The sequence below is a fragment of the Chelmon rostratus genome, chromosome 9 (genome assembly GCF_017976325.1).
Source record: "Chelmon rostratus isolate fCheRos1 chromosome 9, fCheRos1.pri, whole genome shotgun sequence".
Classification (NCBI taxonomy): domain Eukaryota; kingdom Metazoa; phylum Chordata; class Actinopteri; order Chaetodontiformes; family Chaetodontidae; genus Chelmon; species Chelmon rostratus.
The window spans coordinates 17,544,175-17,564,293 of NC_055666.1; the positions used below are offsets into that span (position 1 = coordinate 17,544,175).

Sequence of the window (20,119 nt, forward strand, 5' to 3'; positions counted from 1 at the left end):
GTAATGCAGAGGCTTAAAAGTGATGTCAGCGTTATTATGACATCACAGGTGCTCTGATGTCACTGGTGGGGTGAGACTAGACAAGGCTTTTTATTATTTTGGGTGCTGTGAGACCATTTTACGGATTTGCTAAAAGTATGAGCATTGAATATGATGTTTAATTGCACAGTGAGCTACAAAATGACAGGTACATTTTGTCAGAAAGCTGCCTTCCTCCTATTTCCATTTAATTTTGTCAGTGTACAATTTTCACTGACTGCTAAGATGCTACGAACATCTGAATACCATATCACAACTAATGGAACCAATAAATATATAATCCAATCAATAATCATATACGAAAAGAGCTAAAACATACGCAAAAAACAACAACAACAAACAACAGTCATAAACTTTAAGCCTTGGAAACCAGAGGGCCAGAACACAACTAACAGCAACAAGTACCGCTGCTCCACCAATATGACCACATAGCAGCCTGCGTCACATCACCTAGGAGATCTGTAGCCAAATTTGTGAAGGTAAATGAACAAATGTTGCTAGTCTATTGATAAGAAGCTCACCACAAAGCACTGCTTTCATGGTGTCCATCTTGCTTGAGGTCAAGGTTGCCTGGCTTTATGAGGACTCTTCCTTTCATGAGTACTCAGGGCGGATGGAGCAATTCTTGGTATTCATCTGTAAAATCTTATTGGATCATATTTTGGCAAAGCATCATCCATAATATCCACAACTTAATTTTCCTTTGAATGCAGCTCTCACCTGTAAAAGTGAGGTTTATGGGTATTTATCCTGTTTTCTATCACCGCTATCCCCTCTATTCCTACTTTACTCATCGGACTAAAAGGCAACCCCAAGTTGGGGATCTGCAACTTAAAAAAACAATCATGCAGCAATTATGTGCCACACTGGACTGAACGTATTGACAGGAACTGCACCTGCAGGTGTAATGAAAATGCCATCCACCTTGGCCCTTATCTTTCACACTACATTTTTAAAGAAAATGTATGGAGATGTCGAGTGCACTCTCATTCAGGTCACGCATTTCTTTTTACTCTAAGACAAGCTCATAGATAAATCTCTCTTGATCTGATGAGAATATTCCAGGTTTTAGATGGAGCCTTTCAAGATCACAGTAGGGGATCCAGCTCAAGACATTTGGACATGGAGCACATGTAAATCCCATCCGTTAACACTCTCTGGGTTGCTGTTACAGGAATGGCAAATCAAATTCGACCCAATGAAAATCTCATCAGACAGATGTACAAACCAATGACACCGATGAATCAGTGTGACTGTAAGACACACACAAACACACACACACACACACACATATGCACATGTGCACAAACATTTTTGATCAAGGCCTGAAGGCTTTCAAGTCATAATCACCTATGGGAGTGTTCGACATGGAACGCCCACCGTGCCTGTGCATTCATTTAAAACACCACTGCCACTACAGAGGCCTCTTATAAACAATGGATCTGGCAAAGCATTTTGGACCAAATCTTGATGCTAATAAATAAAGTAAAATCCAATTAATATTTAAAGCTAATCACAGCCACAGAGCTGGAGAACACACAAAGACAGATTGGAGCCCGCAGGGGGAAAGAGGGAGCTTTCTGACTACAGCTCCCAGTAGACTGAGGTCTCTACTTTTCTCAGATTTAAATTCAAAAGCTCTTGTTTTAAAGAATGTTCTATAATCCCAACTGGAATCATCCACAATTACCCAAGCAAGCTCTTGACAAAAGCAGCACAATCGTTTAGTAAATAGACGACAGAGGGGGATAAAAATGAATATGGCATCGTTATGTCTTGGGGTGTCTAATGATTTCCTCAGTCATACTACATGAAATGTTCATAGCTACAGAAGCCATTTGAAAATGTCAATTATTCGGCTATAAAAAGCCAGCTCAGATAATTCTGAATGACTGTGCAAGGTTATTTGCTCTTCATCGTGCTCGCATCCAAAAACACGAGTTGTTATGAAAGCTATAAGATAATAGACATGTGCGGCTGGGCGTGTGTGATTACTGCCCTGCTCCCTGGCTGTGTATAGGTAGTGGGGGAGGGGCAGCATTCACATTTCCCACCCAAGGATGAGCAACGGTGACTGACGAGAGCCGCGAGGGTGGGGGTGGGCGTGCATCTCCGTCCATGGCATGCCATATAACCCCTTCATAGGAAGGGTTGCAAACACTGGCCACTCACACGCCTGTTTTAAGAGATGTAGGGACAGATGCTTGTCCACAGTGTCAGGGCCTCGCTTGCTTTCTCTCTCTGACAGCACCACCAACTGCCTCCTCTTACATAACCCCCTCCCCCTCTCCAGGCCCACTGCCTGCCTTTATTGGCTTATTTCTCTCTATTTCAACCTTAGCATTTTCACCCCACTGACTGTTGCCTTCCCCCCATCATCCATCGCTGATTCGTCCTCTGTAATTCCAGCTCTTTCCTTTTTTTATTCCAACGTCGATACTCTTGGACTGAAGCCATGAACGCCAGGCTAGATATGTTCTTTACAGAGTTTTTGTGTGGTGCACATTCGCATGATACAGCAAGGGAGCAAGGATCCTTCGAAAGGACAGGACCAAATAGGATTCTACAGAGAGGTTTAGCCATTAACGGGGCTGTTTAGGTGACATAAGATCCCTACATGAATCACGATGCTGCCCAAAAACATATTTCATGCTGAACTGGTTCATTCTAAGTTGACTATAGAACACAGAACAACATATGCTGGAGAAGAGCAGTAGAAAAATTAGGTGGTGATGGAGAGTAAAATCTCCATGTAAGCAATAAATGCTTACATAATCACATCTGCTGTGAGCTTTCAAAATGTGTGAAATAAGCCTGATTGGTCTGGATGCAGCTGATAAGGAAAAGGCTTGCAATAGATTTTAAAGCAACAAGAAACCAAGTGTTAATCTTTAAAACCTCTCCATGGCTGGAGTAATCTGCTAATATCAGCCAGGTTGCGGCTCATATGTGGGCTCAGCTCGGGGGGATTTCTTCCTCTCTGCCACTGAAATTTCAGCCTCCATTTTACCCCTGTGCTTCTTCTCACCTTCCCTCTTCCGACTGCCTCACATTTCTTGCTGAAAACGCGATCAGACATAAACGGGGGAGCTACAAACGATGCAGCGGCTTCCACTTGCCGCAAAAGCGAGACTACATAGACACATACTCATGCACAGCGAGAACCATTCCTTGAATCTCATGCTCACCGAGCTACCCTTCCCCCACCCAAGCTTACTCTCATGCTCACATACGTGCACCTTGTTTAATTAAAGACCGCTTCTGAAGCTGTTCTGACCTCTCATCAACTGTGATTTATAAATACATGTAAATAAACTGAGATATTGGAGACAAAATGGAGCGTATGTAAAGAGGAGGCACTTTCATTCACACTGTGCAGCATGTATGAGAGGCAGTTTGGGCACAGATTAATGCTGATTCTCTATTTTTCTGGCAACATATTCATTATTCTGTGATTCTTTAGAGCAAAAAGGCTTTTTTGAAAAACGGAGGCCAAATAAGAATTGAGCTAGTATCAGGGATCGATTTCATCATCTCCTCCTCTACTCTGAGCTAATGAGACACAATCCTACAATTAGATGATCCCTGAGAAATCTATTTCTGACATGTCATTTCTTACAGAGTCAACATGTACTGTCAGAGTTACCGGCTTGAGAGAGAACTTGAAATAATTGCAAACTGCATCTCAGTGCTGCTTCAGTGAATGAAAATGCACCATTTTTTGGCATGTGGTAACTGCATCAGCGTGAGCCTTTGACGACATACACTAGGTGTGTTAAATCTATATGCATTAGTCATCTGCATCAAATCCAAACATGAAGATCATCTCCGTGTGTGCAGTGGAACTGGATCAGTCCTGTTCTGTTCTCCTTCCTCTGCTTCTAAGAGACGAACCACAGTCAACAAATGGGAAACGGAGGGCTTGAGATGAATACTAAATATGAATTCTCTTCTATAAATCGACAGCCTCAGCTGATACACGATGGACTCCGTTTTACTACAGCAAGGAGCTCATCTGATTCCAGTTTTCCCTGCCAGGCCCCACAGGCCTGAGCTCTCTGACAGAGTGAGGAAGATGACTTACCTGGTCATACCACTCCCGGTTGGTACAGGTGCACTCAGGCCACCATCCTCCTTGTCCACTGGAGTTGTTGCCATTTACTTTGGGGCCACCCTTGGATTGGCCCTTTGGGTTGGGGCCTCCAGGGCCCCCACCAGACATAATCTTGCCCTTACTTCTCCCCAAAGTGCCCCCTCCTCCTCCCATGCTTCCACCTCCCCCCGAGGCTGGAGGGGGTAAGGTCTGGCCTCCCCCGTACCCAGGCGGGTATCCATAGGGCTCGGCCTGCCAGTCTCCTCCGTACGACGGGGCGTCCATCCTACGCAGGGCAGCCATACGGGTCACCTCATAACATTCTGGGCACTTACAGCAGTGGTGGTGTTTGTGCATGCTGGCTGTGCTGGCTGGGCTGACGCTGAGCTGAGCGGCGTGGCACTCTGTCTCTGCTGCCTCCTCAGATCTCACACAGCACGCTGTGATCGGCTCACAGAGCGCTAATGCCGACGGAAATAACACTAATCACAGGAATTTCTACAGATTTTCCCTTTTCCGTCAAATCCTGTCACTCTCCGTTTTATTCCTCTCGGATGTAGAAAAAAAAAACAGATCGAGAGGGACGGGAAGCAGCAACAGGAAAACAAAAATACAAAATGGGCACGTAGTCTTTGTCCTCTTGACGTAGAAGATCAAAGGAAATACTCAAAATATTGTATACGACCACACAATCAGAGACCAGCCCCGATGATAGAAATTTCCTCTTGCTTCTCTTGGTTCACAGTGATGCGCATATAAATTCATAGATATATATATTCTTTTGTTTATATATCATATATATTTACACACACAAATACATATAAAAATATTAATATAAACAGACAAGCACAAATACAGATATGTACAGGGATAAATGTATATATATATATAAATATCTATATGCGTGTGTACAAATATATATATAGATATATAAACAATATGTATAAATAAATGATATCCGCAGATGAAAATCTTCCTCTGTTAATTCTTGTTATCTTCCCGTTCGGTCAAAATCTCACGTTTTTCCTCCTGCGTTGGAAATCGCTGTCTTGGTCTCTCTGTCTCTTTTCTCAGCCTGCAGAGAGGAGCTGAGCACTGGATCGCCTCTCAGCCAGCTTGCCCTAGATGTGGATTATTCAGAGGGATGCGAGCGAGCAAGAGGGAGATGGAGAGCGAGAGAGAGTGAGAGAGAGAGAGAGAGAGAGAGAGAGGCAGGGAGGGAGGGAGGATGGGGGGATACGTAGCAGCATCCCTCCAGCACCTCAGCCCTGACAGCCACAGCCAATCAACTGGCAGCGCTGCCATCAGCAGCAGCAGCACCAACAGGACTGAGCGCTTCACTAGCTGCTCTTAAAGGGGACGCAACAACTAAAACCTCAGTGCTGCCTGCACTTGGGTGAAAAGGTACTGCTTCACAAATGAAGGCACAATGAAAACACTGCACTGTCTTTTTTCTCAATTAAAAAAAAGGTCATGAAGTCATAGCTTGCAACCTGCCAATGCCAACCCTCGATCCTGATCCTCTAAATGCGAGTCTGATCCGTGTTTTTCATTAGACCAATGCAGCCAAAATCCAACTTACAGCGAGCACCCCTGTCCCTCCGACTGGTCACTGGTCACCTCCACGGTCATCTCTAGTTCAGCTGCAGACTTAACGGCTTTCTTGTGATCGTGATTGACAACCTCAAGCTCTGTGCCACAACACACATCTGTAAATAATCTCACAATGGAAGCAGGTGCAGCAGATGAAAATCCCTTTTCTCCTGGGCATCACTAGACCTTCCTCTCAACAGAGGATGCATTACTTTACATCATTCCTCTATCCCTCTTCCTTTTTTAGTACTACTACTGGCATAGAAGCACTGCTGTTGAATTATTTTATCGTTAAGCCCTGCCCATGTGCAGGACTGGGTCAAAATAAACACGGCGAGAGGAAAACTGCACTCCTGAATCCCTGTTTGAGAACCATTGGGGAAATACTTTATGTTCACAATGATGACATCAACACATGTGTACGAAACCAACAAGATTACACGCTTGGGCTTTTCGAGTGGGTGGAGGAAGAGATTGAGAGTGAGAATGTGTGAGGGGAAAAAAGACAGAAGGAGTGACTATATGGCTTTCATGTATCTGTGGCAGTTATATTTTCAGTAATGCGATAGGACTGCCTGTGAACCATTTTGCATGCTTATATATTTGTGGGTTGATCACAGCTAGATATAAAACATCCTGGCACAGAGGGTGAAGGTTTATTTTTTAGAGAACTAAGAGGAAATGTTAGAGTGTCGCCATTAAAGCCCTGCATATATGCATTATTAATGAAATGTGACGGGGAACGGAGCTGGGTGTGTCTGCATGGGGCAGAGAGCATATTTGTTCATAGTCTGCATGATACAGTGCTCATACATGAATGTTAGCGCCTTTCCGGTCCTTTGATTAACATGTACAACACAGAGCCTTTAATTTACATGCATGTTAATGTGTATCTGTGCAACGTTGCTGTTAAACAGAGCAGGATTTTTGGGCTTGGGCACACTGCATTGTGTTGCAGCCTGACCAGGAGGCACACACAGCAGGCTCTTCACAATGAATTACATGCAACAGTAACTGTCTTCATTATAATGGTATTCCTTCACTGTAACCTACAGAGATTTACCAAGCAGAGAGCAAAAAGAGGAGAAACTTGGGCATTTTTAAACAGAGACCAGAAACCACTGAATGCCTCAAGTTACACTGTCAGATGCGGCCACAAACCCTGCTGAAGCCAATCAGAGCGGCGAGGCGGGGCTTTGAGGCAGCGGTTTGAAAGGACGATGTAAGCATATCGATCACAGCACACATGACCGAGCACATGTTGCAACCATCCTTCCCTAGCCTCGCTGTGTCTCTCTTATAAACTGTCCACATCACCTTTACCACTCAGCGCTGTCAGAGGGCTTGCAGTGCAAAAATAAACACACACTGTACGGCACACAAAATGAGGGAAGGGCAAGCAGGATACGCATAACACAGGCAGGAGCGACGGACACAGAAAGATCCTCTGTGCTGAATGAACACAGATATGCCATCTGTATGTGTGGGCGTGCACATGCACACACATAGGCGATATGAACTGTGTATGTAGACATATTTAGTATCTCTACGGGAAAGAGACCTCTCCCTTTAAATATTACATAATATGAAATATATTAACAATTTGGTAGGTCTTTTTAGAGCCAATCAATTGCTGGTTTTCTGGATCAGGAGGATAGCAGGAAGAGGAATACAGGAAGTTAATTTGCACTAATTAAATTAGAGCTATTACAGAGGACAGAAAGGTCTTGAGGGTTACTGTGGTGTTGGTATACATTTTTCTATGTGAAGATATCTAAAAGCTTCTTTAATTATGCTTCTTTAAGAGTAACAACTTCAGTAGTCGCTGATAACGTGAAATCAAGGAAATTTTAGGCTTATACAGGTCACCTAAAACCAACATTAGCACAATACAGTGTAATAAATACCCTAAGGCTTGGTTAGGCTCAATTACACACTTATTTTTGAGGTTGTCATTTGCAGTGTCTTTGTATTAGATTACATGATATTGTCAAATTTAATCTGCAGTTTGTAACGTAATAAAGCTGTCACCTATATGTGATTAGTTTTCCATCTGTGACACAGTGCCAAGAAGAAAAACCAATATCCAGTTACTGGTATTTCTTTAGGAGCTAGATATAAATACCAGAGATAGAAAAATGTAAAACCATCAACCACCAACACGACCAAACCAAATTTAGCAATCTTTTGTTTCAGCTTCAAAATTGAATATAAAAATGTGGACAAATACGTCCCACTCTTAATGGACAGTGAAAAACCTTGATGTCATAATTACTGAAACAATATCTCAAATGCTGAAACAAAACTGCACAATGGGGTGTGATTGAACTGTTAGGTTAATTACACTGACTCTTACTAAATTCAATAACTACTCCTATCCGAGAGAAACCACAATAAGAATAACTTGCTTTTAGTAGACCCAGAAGAATAGCAATCTTGTAGGTGTTGGTGCAATATAAAAAACAGACACATATCCATGCACGAATGTATACAGTATGTGTATACATAGATGCACGTGTGAGTGATGTTTAAGTGTGTGTGTGCAGTCCTTGATAAATGTTGTGCCCAATTAAACAGCTTGGACTGGATAGATGTGGATCAACAGCATTAGGTGATTTATCTTGTGAAATGAAAGCGCTGACCTCTGACCTTCTGTTGACAAGTGAAAAAGAAGGGACCCTTGATTTATGGCATAAACGGGGAAATTATCGTGTGCTTTTGAACAGAGATGCTTCTCCGCATCCCACCTTGCAGCTCCCCCAACACTCAGCATCAGCTCAGCATCAGCCTGCACGGCCCTGATTACATAAACCCACCTGGACACCCTGTAACAAACATACACACATATACACACACACATGCTATCGTAATGAGCGTTACAACCCCCAACCACTGCACAGACCATGTATTGAGCTTTTCAGTCATTTCTAGGCATTTCTCTGAGAAGCTATGTGACTACTCCTTCGTCACCTGACCGGATGCAACACCATAAAAGGACAGTCGGTAGTGAGGCAGTCTTAAAGAGGCAGCTCCATATCAACATGTACTAAGCTGCTCTACTGTAGCCTTAACTAACTGCAAGACGGGGTGAAGAAGCAAGTCCTATAAGTCTCTCTCAGGCATCATTACATCTTAGCAGTTGTTTCTTCTACAAATAACAAATATGAAATTAATCAATCCCAGAATATAGGAGGATATTTACAGTTCATGCTTTCACTGCTCAATGAATCATGGCTTAGTAAAGTGTGAAGGTGCGGGTAGGGGGTGTGGTGGGGTGAAAGGGAAAGGAGAGACTGTGCAAGACAGAAAGTCAGTCAGACCGACAGGAAGCCAGTGTAACCTGCTGAGGAGCCACCACAATGCTCTCCCAGCAATGCAGATGCAGGAAACAAAGGCTACACGGCTAAGACTCCTATTAATAGGCCTCAGTGGCAGAGAACAGCTGCTCCACCACACACACCAAATGCAGCACCTCCAACTGATGGAATAATGAGAGAGAGAAGCATACACACACAGCAAAAAGAAAGAAGGAGTGGAGGGAAATGAAGGAGACAGAAAAAGAGGAATGCAAGATTGCAAGAGTACATGGAAGATTGTACCAGAGCTGCACAGCTATGGAACAGCCTTCAGCTTAGATTTTGTACATGCATAAGAAGACAGAGGCAGAAAGAAAGAGAGCTACGAATTGGGGTGCAAGTAGGAGGTTGCCAGATGAGCTGGAAACCGACAGGATGGTGAAAGCAGTTGATAAAATATGATGAAGGTGCTTCAGGTCCACGACAAACGCCATAACTGAGGAGAAACAAAGCTAAGGTGCCCTGTGTGTGGGCAGAAATGCGATGACTAGAGGAGGCATTACTGAAGCATGGTGCTGAACAGAAGGGGGAGTAAAAATAGAGAGAAGAAAATAGAGAGATGCAGAGAAAACAACAAAGTGCTTATGTGACCATGAGTGCATGGAAAGCAAAATAAACTCTGTGTAATTACCCATTCACCTTGCCACAGAGAGCCATGCATCTGAAATCAGTGTGCTTGCTGAGTGTGCATCATCATGAATGTGCTCAATGTGCGTACGGTGTAAAAACAGAGCAGAAAGAGAGAGCGAAAGGAAAAAGACACAAATTAAAAGAGGAATGAAAAAGACAGGATGAAAAACAGAGAGGCGAGGAGAGGGATAGATAGAGAGTAAAAGAGAGTCAGAGCAGTCTGTAGGGATGCAGGCGGGGGAGGAATGTGGTTTCCATGGCAACCCGAGGAAGGCTGAGCTCTGGGTGTCCGTTCCAGCTCTGCACTGCACCGGCCCTCGCCTCTCAGCCGCCTTGCTCTCTCTCTCTCCAGCCTCCCCCACTATATCTTTCCTCTCCACACACCCTCCCTCTTTTCTCCTTTTCACTCCCTCTCTCCCGTTGCCTGTGCCTCCTCTGCCTCCTCACCTCCCTCCTTCATGTGATAGAGGGAGTCACACACACGCGCGCACATACACACGCAGCCAGCTCCATGTTATCCACACCAGAGTCAACCTGTACCGTCACCGCATTCTTATGCAGACATTATCATACAAGCACACTGAATCAATGCGCTTACAGCCAGCATCCCTCTCCTTTACCCCTTCCAAGCCCCCTGATCCTCACGCCTCCACACCCCCACCACCCACCCATTGCACTAGTTCTGGGCTCAGCTGAAACGCCAACGCCTGCGGCCACTGTGCTGCCATGTGCCACTGGCCGTGTTGTAATGGGGAAGGCATGTGAGCACAGGGGCTTTAAACAATACTGAGGAACACAGCTAGCCTATGAGACATATCTCTGTCATGAAGTGCGAGGACTTTGATTGTTGCTCATGTAAGCAGCAGGCTGACCTAAGCCTGGGCGACGAAATGGTAGTGATATGTACTGGTGACACACTCTTAATCAACAGCAGTAAGAAAATACTGATAGATGTTGGATAGTTTCACTTAAATATCATATCGAATGCAAACTGCCATGAAAGCACACAACGAACATGGCCTGGCTCATAAACTGCCTATCAAATCCTTTGATAATGGATTGTGCTACGAGTGACACGTAAGCAGCCAATAATTTAACAGATGTGTTTTGTGCATTACAGCATCAACACTCCACATGACCAGAGTTTTGAAGAAATGTTTCTCAGTATTAGGACAGAGATAAGGACTGTTCAGTCCCTCTTAAAAATGAAGTTTTGTTATAAGTTACCGTCTGCGTTTTTAACTTGTGATCAGTGCCAGAGCAGCGAGGCAACAGGTAGGTCCATACACCTTACCTTTAGTCTGGCAGCTGAACTCAAATCTCTGGAGATTCATATATGCATGGGCCCAGACACTAGTGTTAGCACCTCAAGTTATGGCATTAAGTTCCCAGGGTAATGTTCACCAAGACGTTTGTGTTACCGTAAAATTATCAATAATGTTCGATATCGACTGAAATTAAACATTGTATCATGAGACATTTTCCAGCTTGGTTGACCACAATTCTTAAAGAAATTTAGCGTTTGACAAGAAGATCAATACCACTCTCATGTCTCTGCACTAAATGTAAAGCTTGAGCCAGCAGGCAGTTATCTTATCTTAGCATTAAGACTACAAACAGGGGGACACAGCTTGCCAATGGCAGCAAAATCACACTACCAGCACCTCTAAAGCTCACTTATTAACACAATATATCTAGTTTGTATAATTTGTACAAAAAAAACAGTGTTAGAAATAAGAGGAGCACATAACCACATATTGTAGTTTTTACACATTTTATGTGCAGATTAAACAAAAAGTGTCACAAAAGGTGATCTTTAGAGGTGCAAATTAATTAAATCTACTATAAACCTGAAATATTAACATCACAATAATCAACACACATTATTAGCAGGCCGGAGTGAGGTGATTCCATCGATTCAAACTGATCAAAGAAATTGTCAGAGATCAATTCCTGGATTACAGAGACTGCTTGTGACTCATGAATAAAATGTTCCAAAGGTCATCAACCTTTATGAAGAGAAACAAATGTTTTATGATGCTTCTGTTGGACCTCACTAAACTGTCATGGAAAATGCATCATCATCACATCGTCACAGTCATTAGTGTCTGCTTCTATCTGCAGCTGCTGCCTTCTCTGATGCCTGAGTCAGTGAGGAGACGATGTGTTCAGGAGACCCCTGGGAAACTCCCCTTTTTGCTTTGCTTCACTCACCTTTGGCATGTCGACATGGGAGCGAGCCACCAAGCCAGAGACTCGCTCCACTTTGTGAGGGCTCCTCCTGCTGGTCACTCGCACCCGAGACACACCCTCCTCCTCCTGGTCCTGTGGGACAACAGTAAATAAAATCAGACAAAATAAAAAAAGGTAACACTCTTCCAGCAATGATCAGGACATACATCAACATCAAAGAGCACAATCATCACCTACAGATTTAAAGGAATAGTTTTTTGGGGGAAATATGCTCATTCGCTTTCTTGCTGGGAGTTAAAGATGACTGATACCACTCTATACCACGTCTGTAGGATAGGGCAGCAACTTGAGAAACAAGTTAAAAAAAACATTATTATTGTGCAGCAAACCTAATGTTCTGAATTCTAGAAATACCCTCATAACAATAAGTGCTAAGTGTAAGACTAGTTTAGCTCTGCGACTTGAACTTAATAGCACTACATGAGAGGCACAAACTGGAGCTACTCTGCACCCTTAACATGAAGCTCGACCCAGCAGGTGGTTAACTTAGCTTAGCATGAAGACTGGAAGTAGACCAGCCTGACTCTGTCTAAAATGTATAAAAATCTGCTTACCTGCGCCTCTAAAGCTCCCTTCTTTATACATTACTGATATTTTAAAAGGTAGAAAAAATGAAGCGTAAAAAAGGTTTTGGTAACATACTGGAATTATGTCTTGGTTTCAGCCTTGCTAAGACTCTAGGAAGTTACTGAGCAGTGCCTGGTTAACTGTTTCCCCATTTCCAGGCTTTATGCTAAGCTAAGCTAACTGGATTCTGGCTCTAGCTTCATATTGTATCATGCAAAAATGAGAGCGGTATTAATCCTGTCATCCTGTCTGCAAAAATGTGAGTAAGCTCATTTCCCAAAATGCGGAATCACACCTTCAGTGTCAAGAATCTGCCCTTTTCAGGAATAAAGATTTGAGAGGAGTAAGTCGATAAAAATAGAGCAGCATGGTTGATGAAACTGTACTGTGGTGAAAGGAGAGTATCTGCAAAATCAAACATTTGAGAACGGTTAAGAATCAGACACAACACATTGATATTTGTTGTGGAAACGGTCCCCTGCCAGAGCAGCACGGAAAGGGACTGGATGGTTCATATCTCATGTTTTATGACGAAATCAACCAGTATAAAATAGCAGCACACTTGTAACCAATCAAACCAGGTTACAGTACCTGAAATTCACAAAGATCATTCCCGTTCAGACCACACAGACCCTTAACTGACAGCAGAGGGCAGCCTTTAGAGCAGGCCATCACTGGTGCAAATTTTAGAAAAAAGTTACCACAAAACAGGCCCAATGATTTTCCAAAAACAAGCTGTGCCTTCTCTCTCAGCTGGTACCTCCAAATTAAAATGAAAGCTGCTCTGGAGTTCAAGTTGAAAAGACACGTGTTTATATAAAAACACACAGAGCCTTGAGCATGCAGGCTGCTGAGCCTGGCAACAGGAAAGGAGTTAGAAAGCAAAAACCAACCTTCAAAATTACATTAATGTCAAGTTTTCAGTGCCATCATGACATTTTTCTTTTTGCACTGGTTTAGCTCAGATACTCTACGTGTTGTTTCAGAGATGCTAAGTGAGTTTCTCTTTGACGGTTCCATTCCCCAGTGGCAGTGCTGACAGGCGGGACGACTGACGCTGCCAGAGCCAGAGCTGCCCCCCCAGCGGCTGCCTGCTCTGTCTAATAGTGGCAGCTAAGGGTCGGCCTTTTGCACTGTGCACACACACTCACATATACAAAATTGTAAAGACATATTTTTGAGTCAAACAAATAATATTGTCCAGCCATACAATATTCAAAATGTATGAAAGTATTCATTTTCAGGTGGTCATTATTTCGTAGGTATTCCATGATTATAACACAATAAAATCAAACATAATACTTCAAAGGGCTCTTGCAATCAAAACACTGATTACTTTCTAATTATGAAATCAATTAGACTAATAACAACAGCTTTTTTTCTTACTAATTCTTTCATTTCTTTTCCAAAGGAGCGATTCTCCACTCTGACCTGCTACTCTGCACCAAATCAGGGAATTTGCAGACTCATTTAGTTTCCCTTCCATCCTCCACTCAGGTGACAGCATGGCTAGAATACTGATGAGGACCTCACTGGGTGTCCATTAAGCAGCTCTCTCTCTATAACTTCCCCCTCTCGCTCTCCAGGACTGTGCCTGGGCCCCACAAACAGCTGGGATCCAGAGAGCGAAGGATGGAGGAAGGATCAGGAGCCCTGCTGCACTGAATTAGAAGCTAGACAGGGTGGATCACAGAATACACTGAGGAGCTTAGGACGGCAGAATAAAGTTCAAGCCACAGTCATAGTTTGTGGTTTAGGTCTTCTACTATGGCAATGACAGAACACATAGCACTGCCAATGACCTCTTGTGTTTCAGCGACAAGGAAGTGCACCAGAAGTGGGAATGTGTCACGTTGTGTCCATTAGTATCTGCTGCATGTGATGATGTGATGTGCTATCATATATATGAATACATATATACATGACCGGTTTTATCATATAATGTACAGCATGAAGGAATGGCAGAGCTGAAACAACATGACATGATTTTCTTCTACAGCAGTCTGACAAACATCAACTGATTATTACGCAGAGGTGCTAATTAGATCAGTTCTCCCGCACAGCTCTTGGATTAGGTTGTTATGGAGCAGTCACTGTGACTGCTTCTGCTCTATTTGTGTTTTATTATGTGTTCATATAAGAAGTTGCACAGTGGACGCTCATTTGGTTGCAGGACACAGTTGAGTTTTTCATGACATATATACATATTAATAAACTATGTATTCCAATTAATATTATCAATAAAGAGTCTCTGTATTAGAGTACATAGCTAGGTGAAGGGATGTGTTTTATTTCATTTTGAGGAATCAGATCAGACCAACAAAGTAAAAGCCATATGATTCAGTGATTAGTGAAAATGCAAATAATGTTAATTAGCTAATAACCTGCATCATTGTACTGAGATGTTAGCATCAGTGTTCTTGAATATTTTCACCATGGAAACAACTGCTGCAACACTAAGTAAGCTAACTGAGCTAGCTGTAAGCTGGTTAACACTGAATGGAACTTCTGTGGCGTACGTGGTGGAGTCAGGCCAAATGTGTTTCCAGCTCCCAACATAAATAAATGAATCCCTCACAAACCCTTTTTCTTACATGGACCTTCCTACTATGCTGGTTTTGCACATTAACATACACCAGTATAATTTGCACTAACCTCATTCCATTTTAACAGTTTTCTACTTGCATCATAACTTATACTACTCATAGTACACTGATATTGCACAAACTGTACATATCTTCTGTGTCTATACATGCTACTATTACATATATATTTATACTGTGTGTATATACGTGTATATGTATATACGAAACTGTACATCTACCTTATAAATAAAATTTTGCTTTCCTTTCATTCCTTCCTTTAGTGCTACTTTAAACTTTTTTATTATATCTAACTGTTTTATTCTATTTTAATTTGAATATTTGAATATTTGCTAATATATTTTCTGTGTGTGCAGCATGAAAGGGGCTACAACTGCATTTCATTGTGCAATCCTGCATTGCATGATGACAATAAAGCGGAACCTTGAACCTTGAGCTTTGAGAAGCACATGTGTGAACTGATCACGGTCACAGCTTTTTTTCTTGTATTTACTATAGCAGCAATAACAACAAATATAATCATGGGCAGGCTGCTAAAGGTAAATAAACAGCAATTCATATAGTTGTCAACTGGCTACTTCAATGATTCCCAACTTTGGGCTACTTTGCAGTTGTATGTGGAAAGGTTCTGGAGTAGCTCACCTAAATTTTGATTTGATATTTAAAAAATGCGCACATTGAGTACCTGCACACTTTTGTGACTCAGAGCACACAAACTCTATGAATGAAGTAGATTAGTCTCGATAGTTTTATCTTAAGAGGAAATATTTAGCTTAAAATAATAAATAGATAGCTAAAAGTAATGGCGAAATGGTTGAAAGAATCGGCTTCTGCCACTCCAAATGCAATATTCATCACCTAAACATCAACAATTCATTTGTATACAAATATTAAAACAATATATGGGGCCAGACTATTCTTAGAATAACAGTATTCAGCCTAAATGATCTACAAATATCGACAGTTAGATAATCAATAGTGCTAAATAAAATCCAGTTTAAAGGAATTCAAATGAACATATGTGGACCATGACGGGTGGTGCTGATGAAGGTTTACATGATCTCACAAGGCAGATTATTCAGACAAAAGGATGGGAATCACTGGACTAATCCAACATCAGAAAATGGACTGTTCATCTGTGCTATGTCCTTTACACAATGTTACAAATGCAAAAGAATCCTCTCTGTTGAAAATCAATTCACTCATTCACACTTTAGGATCAGTCATAACCTGGACAACACAGTCTTCTGCACTACAGCGTCCATTTAATACAGTCTAGTAAATGACAGGTTTATTGTAGTTGCCGTGGTCAACTGACTGTACATAATCCACTTCAGATTTAGCACAAGAATTTCAAAAACATATTGCCCTTAAGTGATTGACTGGAGGGAGGGGCTGTTAAGCATGAAGGAATAATGTTGGATTAAAGTTTTTATCTCGTGTGAGGATTGAATTGTGCAGTCATCTTTATATTACAGGCCTAAAACAAGCACTGAACAAGGGCTTGCTTGATACGTAACTTAGTATGTATGCACATGGACAGGTATGCAACAATCAATTTATGTATGAAATCTAGAATGGATCCATCAACTAAACATGCAGCTCGGCTCAGTTTTTGCCCTGTTTAGTGATGACTGGTGGATCAGAAAGGTGAGACCACTCCTGACAGTAACGGTGTTTGACATCACATTCACTGTGACGATTAGTGACCAATCACAAGGTCCCAAATGAAACATATCTGCTGAGGATGAACCAATTAAACCAGTGGGTGAGTCATAGTTAAGAAAACATTAAGAACACCCAATGAACGGTATTCATTCATAATCATATTCACAATGTTGTGGCTCCACCTCAACTGTACTACGTTTTTCCAGATCCTCAAGAATCACCTGGGGTGTCTTGGTGGCCCCCTGGTCTAAGACGTGTACTAGGGACCTTTATTGCACATCATAAATCTTTCTTTCTCCTTGTGTTTATTGTCCGTATTTCTACTGTACATAATGAAATAAACACCAAACGGCAAAAAATAATCTTTAAATGAAACCAACTTGTGCAGGTACAGTTAGCTTCTTCTGTGACACAGTTTTTTAGAGTCTTGATCAGCATGCTGGATGTCTCTAGATACATTTCTGCTCGCTGAAGAGCTTTTGTGACACATTCAAAACAGAGAAAAGCTTTAAAACCAATTTCTAGTGGGCTCTTTTCACCTCTGAAGTATTTTGGAGTTGACAGTGAATGGTAGTCTTCCAACACTACCAAGACTGAAATTCTCTGAAGGCAGGTAAGTGCCCATTCCCATTTATGTGGTGTTACAGTGAACCCCAATGTAAAAAGGTGGGACATTGATAAAACATAACTAAAAACAGAAAGCAATCATTTGCAAATGAACTGTGTTTACTGACGATGGTTTGACAAAGTGTAAACCTGAATAAACTGAATGCAGACCATCACACTCAGTTTCATTCTATATATAACATTGTCCCATGACACTTGTTTCCTTCTGGATAAGAAATGAAAACAGCAAGCTAAAGAAAATGGCCTCTTGCTTTTCCTTTTAAGGAATAAGGGTCTTTGAGGCCTCTTACAGGCACGCCTAATTTAATAAAATGAGCCTGATGTTTCAGTGGAAGAATCCAGCTGGTTGGTTCCAAGGGATCAAAGCTGGCCACTGTGCATTAAATTCAATTTTATAAATTACATGTAAAGATTCTGTGCTAATATTAAAATCACGTTTTTGTTTTTGGCATTGCTGCCAATCTGTGCCCCCACGTACTGCACGTAGACTGAGGCTGCATCACTGTGAGTGCAGACAAATAACCAGACACACACACATTAAGCATAAGCTGTAGTGTTTTGCTAATCTCTGCTAAAGAACAGGCCAAAGATCATTCAGTTAATGGTCTATCGAAGTCAGCCAAAGATCAATTTCATTAACATTTTGGCATAGCTGAAAGAACGTTATGAGGCAATATTAAATCATGCAAGTGATGTGAAGTCAGGGGTTCCTGCCCATCTGAAGGCTATTAGGAGATCAGTGACATGGAACTACAAATAAAATTATCCATATTTTTAACCATTTATTGACATTTCGCTTGCTGTAACATGTAGCCAAAGCTCTGCCATGCTCCTCTAAGAACATCTGCATGAAGTTTAAATCCACATAGAATGCAGCTTTTCTCCCTTCAGTTCAGTTGTTGTTTTACACTAAAAATATTCTAAATAACCATGTGACTGCAAACACTTGTTACAATGAAAAGACTGCCTGACTTCATGAGAGCAACCCACTGATGAGCAAATGGTAATCGGTGCTTGTCATTGACTCTAATTTCCTCTTCTCCCTCTACCCATGTGTCCCTTCCTCGAACTTTGTCTCCGTCTGACACTCACTCACCAGGTTGAAGTCATAGCCGCCAAGACTCATGATCAGAGTCTATCCATGTGGGAGCGCCAGGGACACAGGTATTGACACCTTTTGCTGGCTGCCGAGTAACCTCTCTGCACAGCCAGGTGGCGAAACACAGCACGTGTGACACCAGATACAATGTAAACATAAAGCACATTTTCTATAATGTGAAGAAAATTACCTCCCACGCATCCTGCCTGCTGTCTTCTTTCACAACTGTTTGTTCCTTGTTCAGTTGCAAGGTCACCTCGTAACACTCTTGAATATCTGTGAGAAAAAAAAACAAAGTGGATCTTTTTTTCTTCTTTACTTGGATAATTACAAACATTACATGTGAGCACCTTTTTAAGTCTGTAGTCGTTATTTTTCTTGTCCATAACTTCTCAGCCGTCTAAAGTACACTGCTTTGGTTGCGTAAAAGAATCCACCGCTCAATCATGGGCACATCAGGAGATGTCTGTTTTCCTCTGTGGTTGACTGGGTGAAAACGTGGGGGTGGGAGTCGTCTGTTTATGTGGAAGTTATATCTCCACATTTGCAAGTGTCCTTCTTACCTTGTTGCTGAACTATATGACTCAGGTACTGACTGAGTAAATCATCAAGTCAGTGTCTAAGAGGCCCACATTATAATATTGCACACAGACACACAACAAGCAGCACAAATGACAACATTTCTCCACTTTTTCAATCTTTTAGTTCAACAGCATCATATATCAGTCACACTTTGGGTCATTTACACTCTTGTTGCTTTGAAGCTCCATTTTAGGTGGGGGTACATGATTCCTACACATGTTGAATAAACTAGTTGAATAGTAGGACACTCCTACTCCGTTGCATGCCATGATTTAAGCGCTGTAGAAATGGAAAATTTGCTGAACTTTCACATTAAGGGATGCAAGATGATGCTACAAACGTTAAAGGATAACTTTCGTTTTTTACAACCTGGACCTTGTTTGTAGCATTAAATATGCCCATTTACCCACCCAGACAACTTTGGTAGGATTTGGAGTTGTTTTTAAGAAATTAGCCCCAGAGGAGCGGCGCGTATATCCGTATAATGCGGGTACTCGGGGCATCCATGCGCAGCCTCTATATAACGCATAATCTGCGGTGAAACTCATTCATATTCCAATATTTTGTTATGATATGCTGGTGCTGTTCCCCTCTGAGCCGGCGGTCGGCTAGTTTAGCTGTAGTTTGGCACAGCTATGGTTCGTTATTGCGTATTCGTCGCCGACCGCCGCAGTCAGCCGTGCTGTGGCTGGTTCGGTAATGACATCATCCACGTCAGAAGTAGTTGTCTAGAGACGCAAGATATTGATAACATGCCACCACGGGCTCAGTGGATCGCTAGCACCAGCATATCATAACAAAATATTGGAATATGAACGAGTTTCACCGCAGATTATGCGTTATATAGAGGCTGCGCATGGATGCCCCGAGTACTCGCATTATACAGATATACGCGCCGCTCCTCTGGGGCTAATTTCTTCAAAACAACTCCAAATTCCACCAAAGTTGTCTGGGTGGGTAAATGGGCGTATTTAATGCTACAAATAAGGTCCAAAAAAAACGAAAGTTA

At 42.1% G+C, this 20,119-nt stretch overlaps 1 protein-coding gene across 4 annotated transcripts in view; it reads right to left on the bottom strand.

Annotated features, from left to right (window-relative positions):
* Positions 1 to 20,119, bottom strand: part of dlg3 (discs, large homolog 3 (Drosophila)) — an 80,660-nt gene that overhangs the window by 52,937 nt on the left and 7,604 nt on the right. For 2 of the 4 annotated variants that reach the window (XM_041944444.1, XM_041944446.1), the window contains exons 3-4: positions 18,719 to 18,804; positions 11,926 to 12,036 (exon numbers count right to left, since the gene is read on the bottom strand). In XM_041944444.1, coding sequence (XP_041800378.1) covers positions 11,926 to 12,036; positions 18,719 to 18,804 — 197 coding nt within the window. Of the gene's footprint in view, positions 1 to 4,123; positions 4,490 to 11,925; positions 12,037 to 18,718; positions 18,805 to 20,119 lie in introns of those variants that run through there. The other 2 variants (XM_041944447.1, XM_041944445.1) reach the window with 1 other exon arrangement.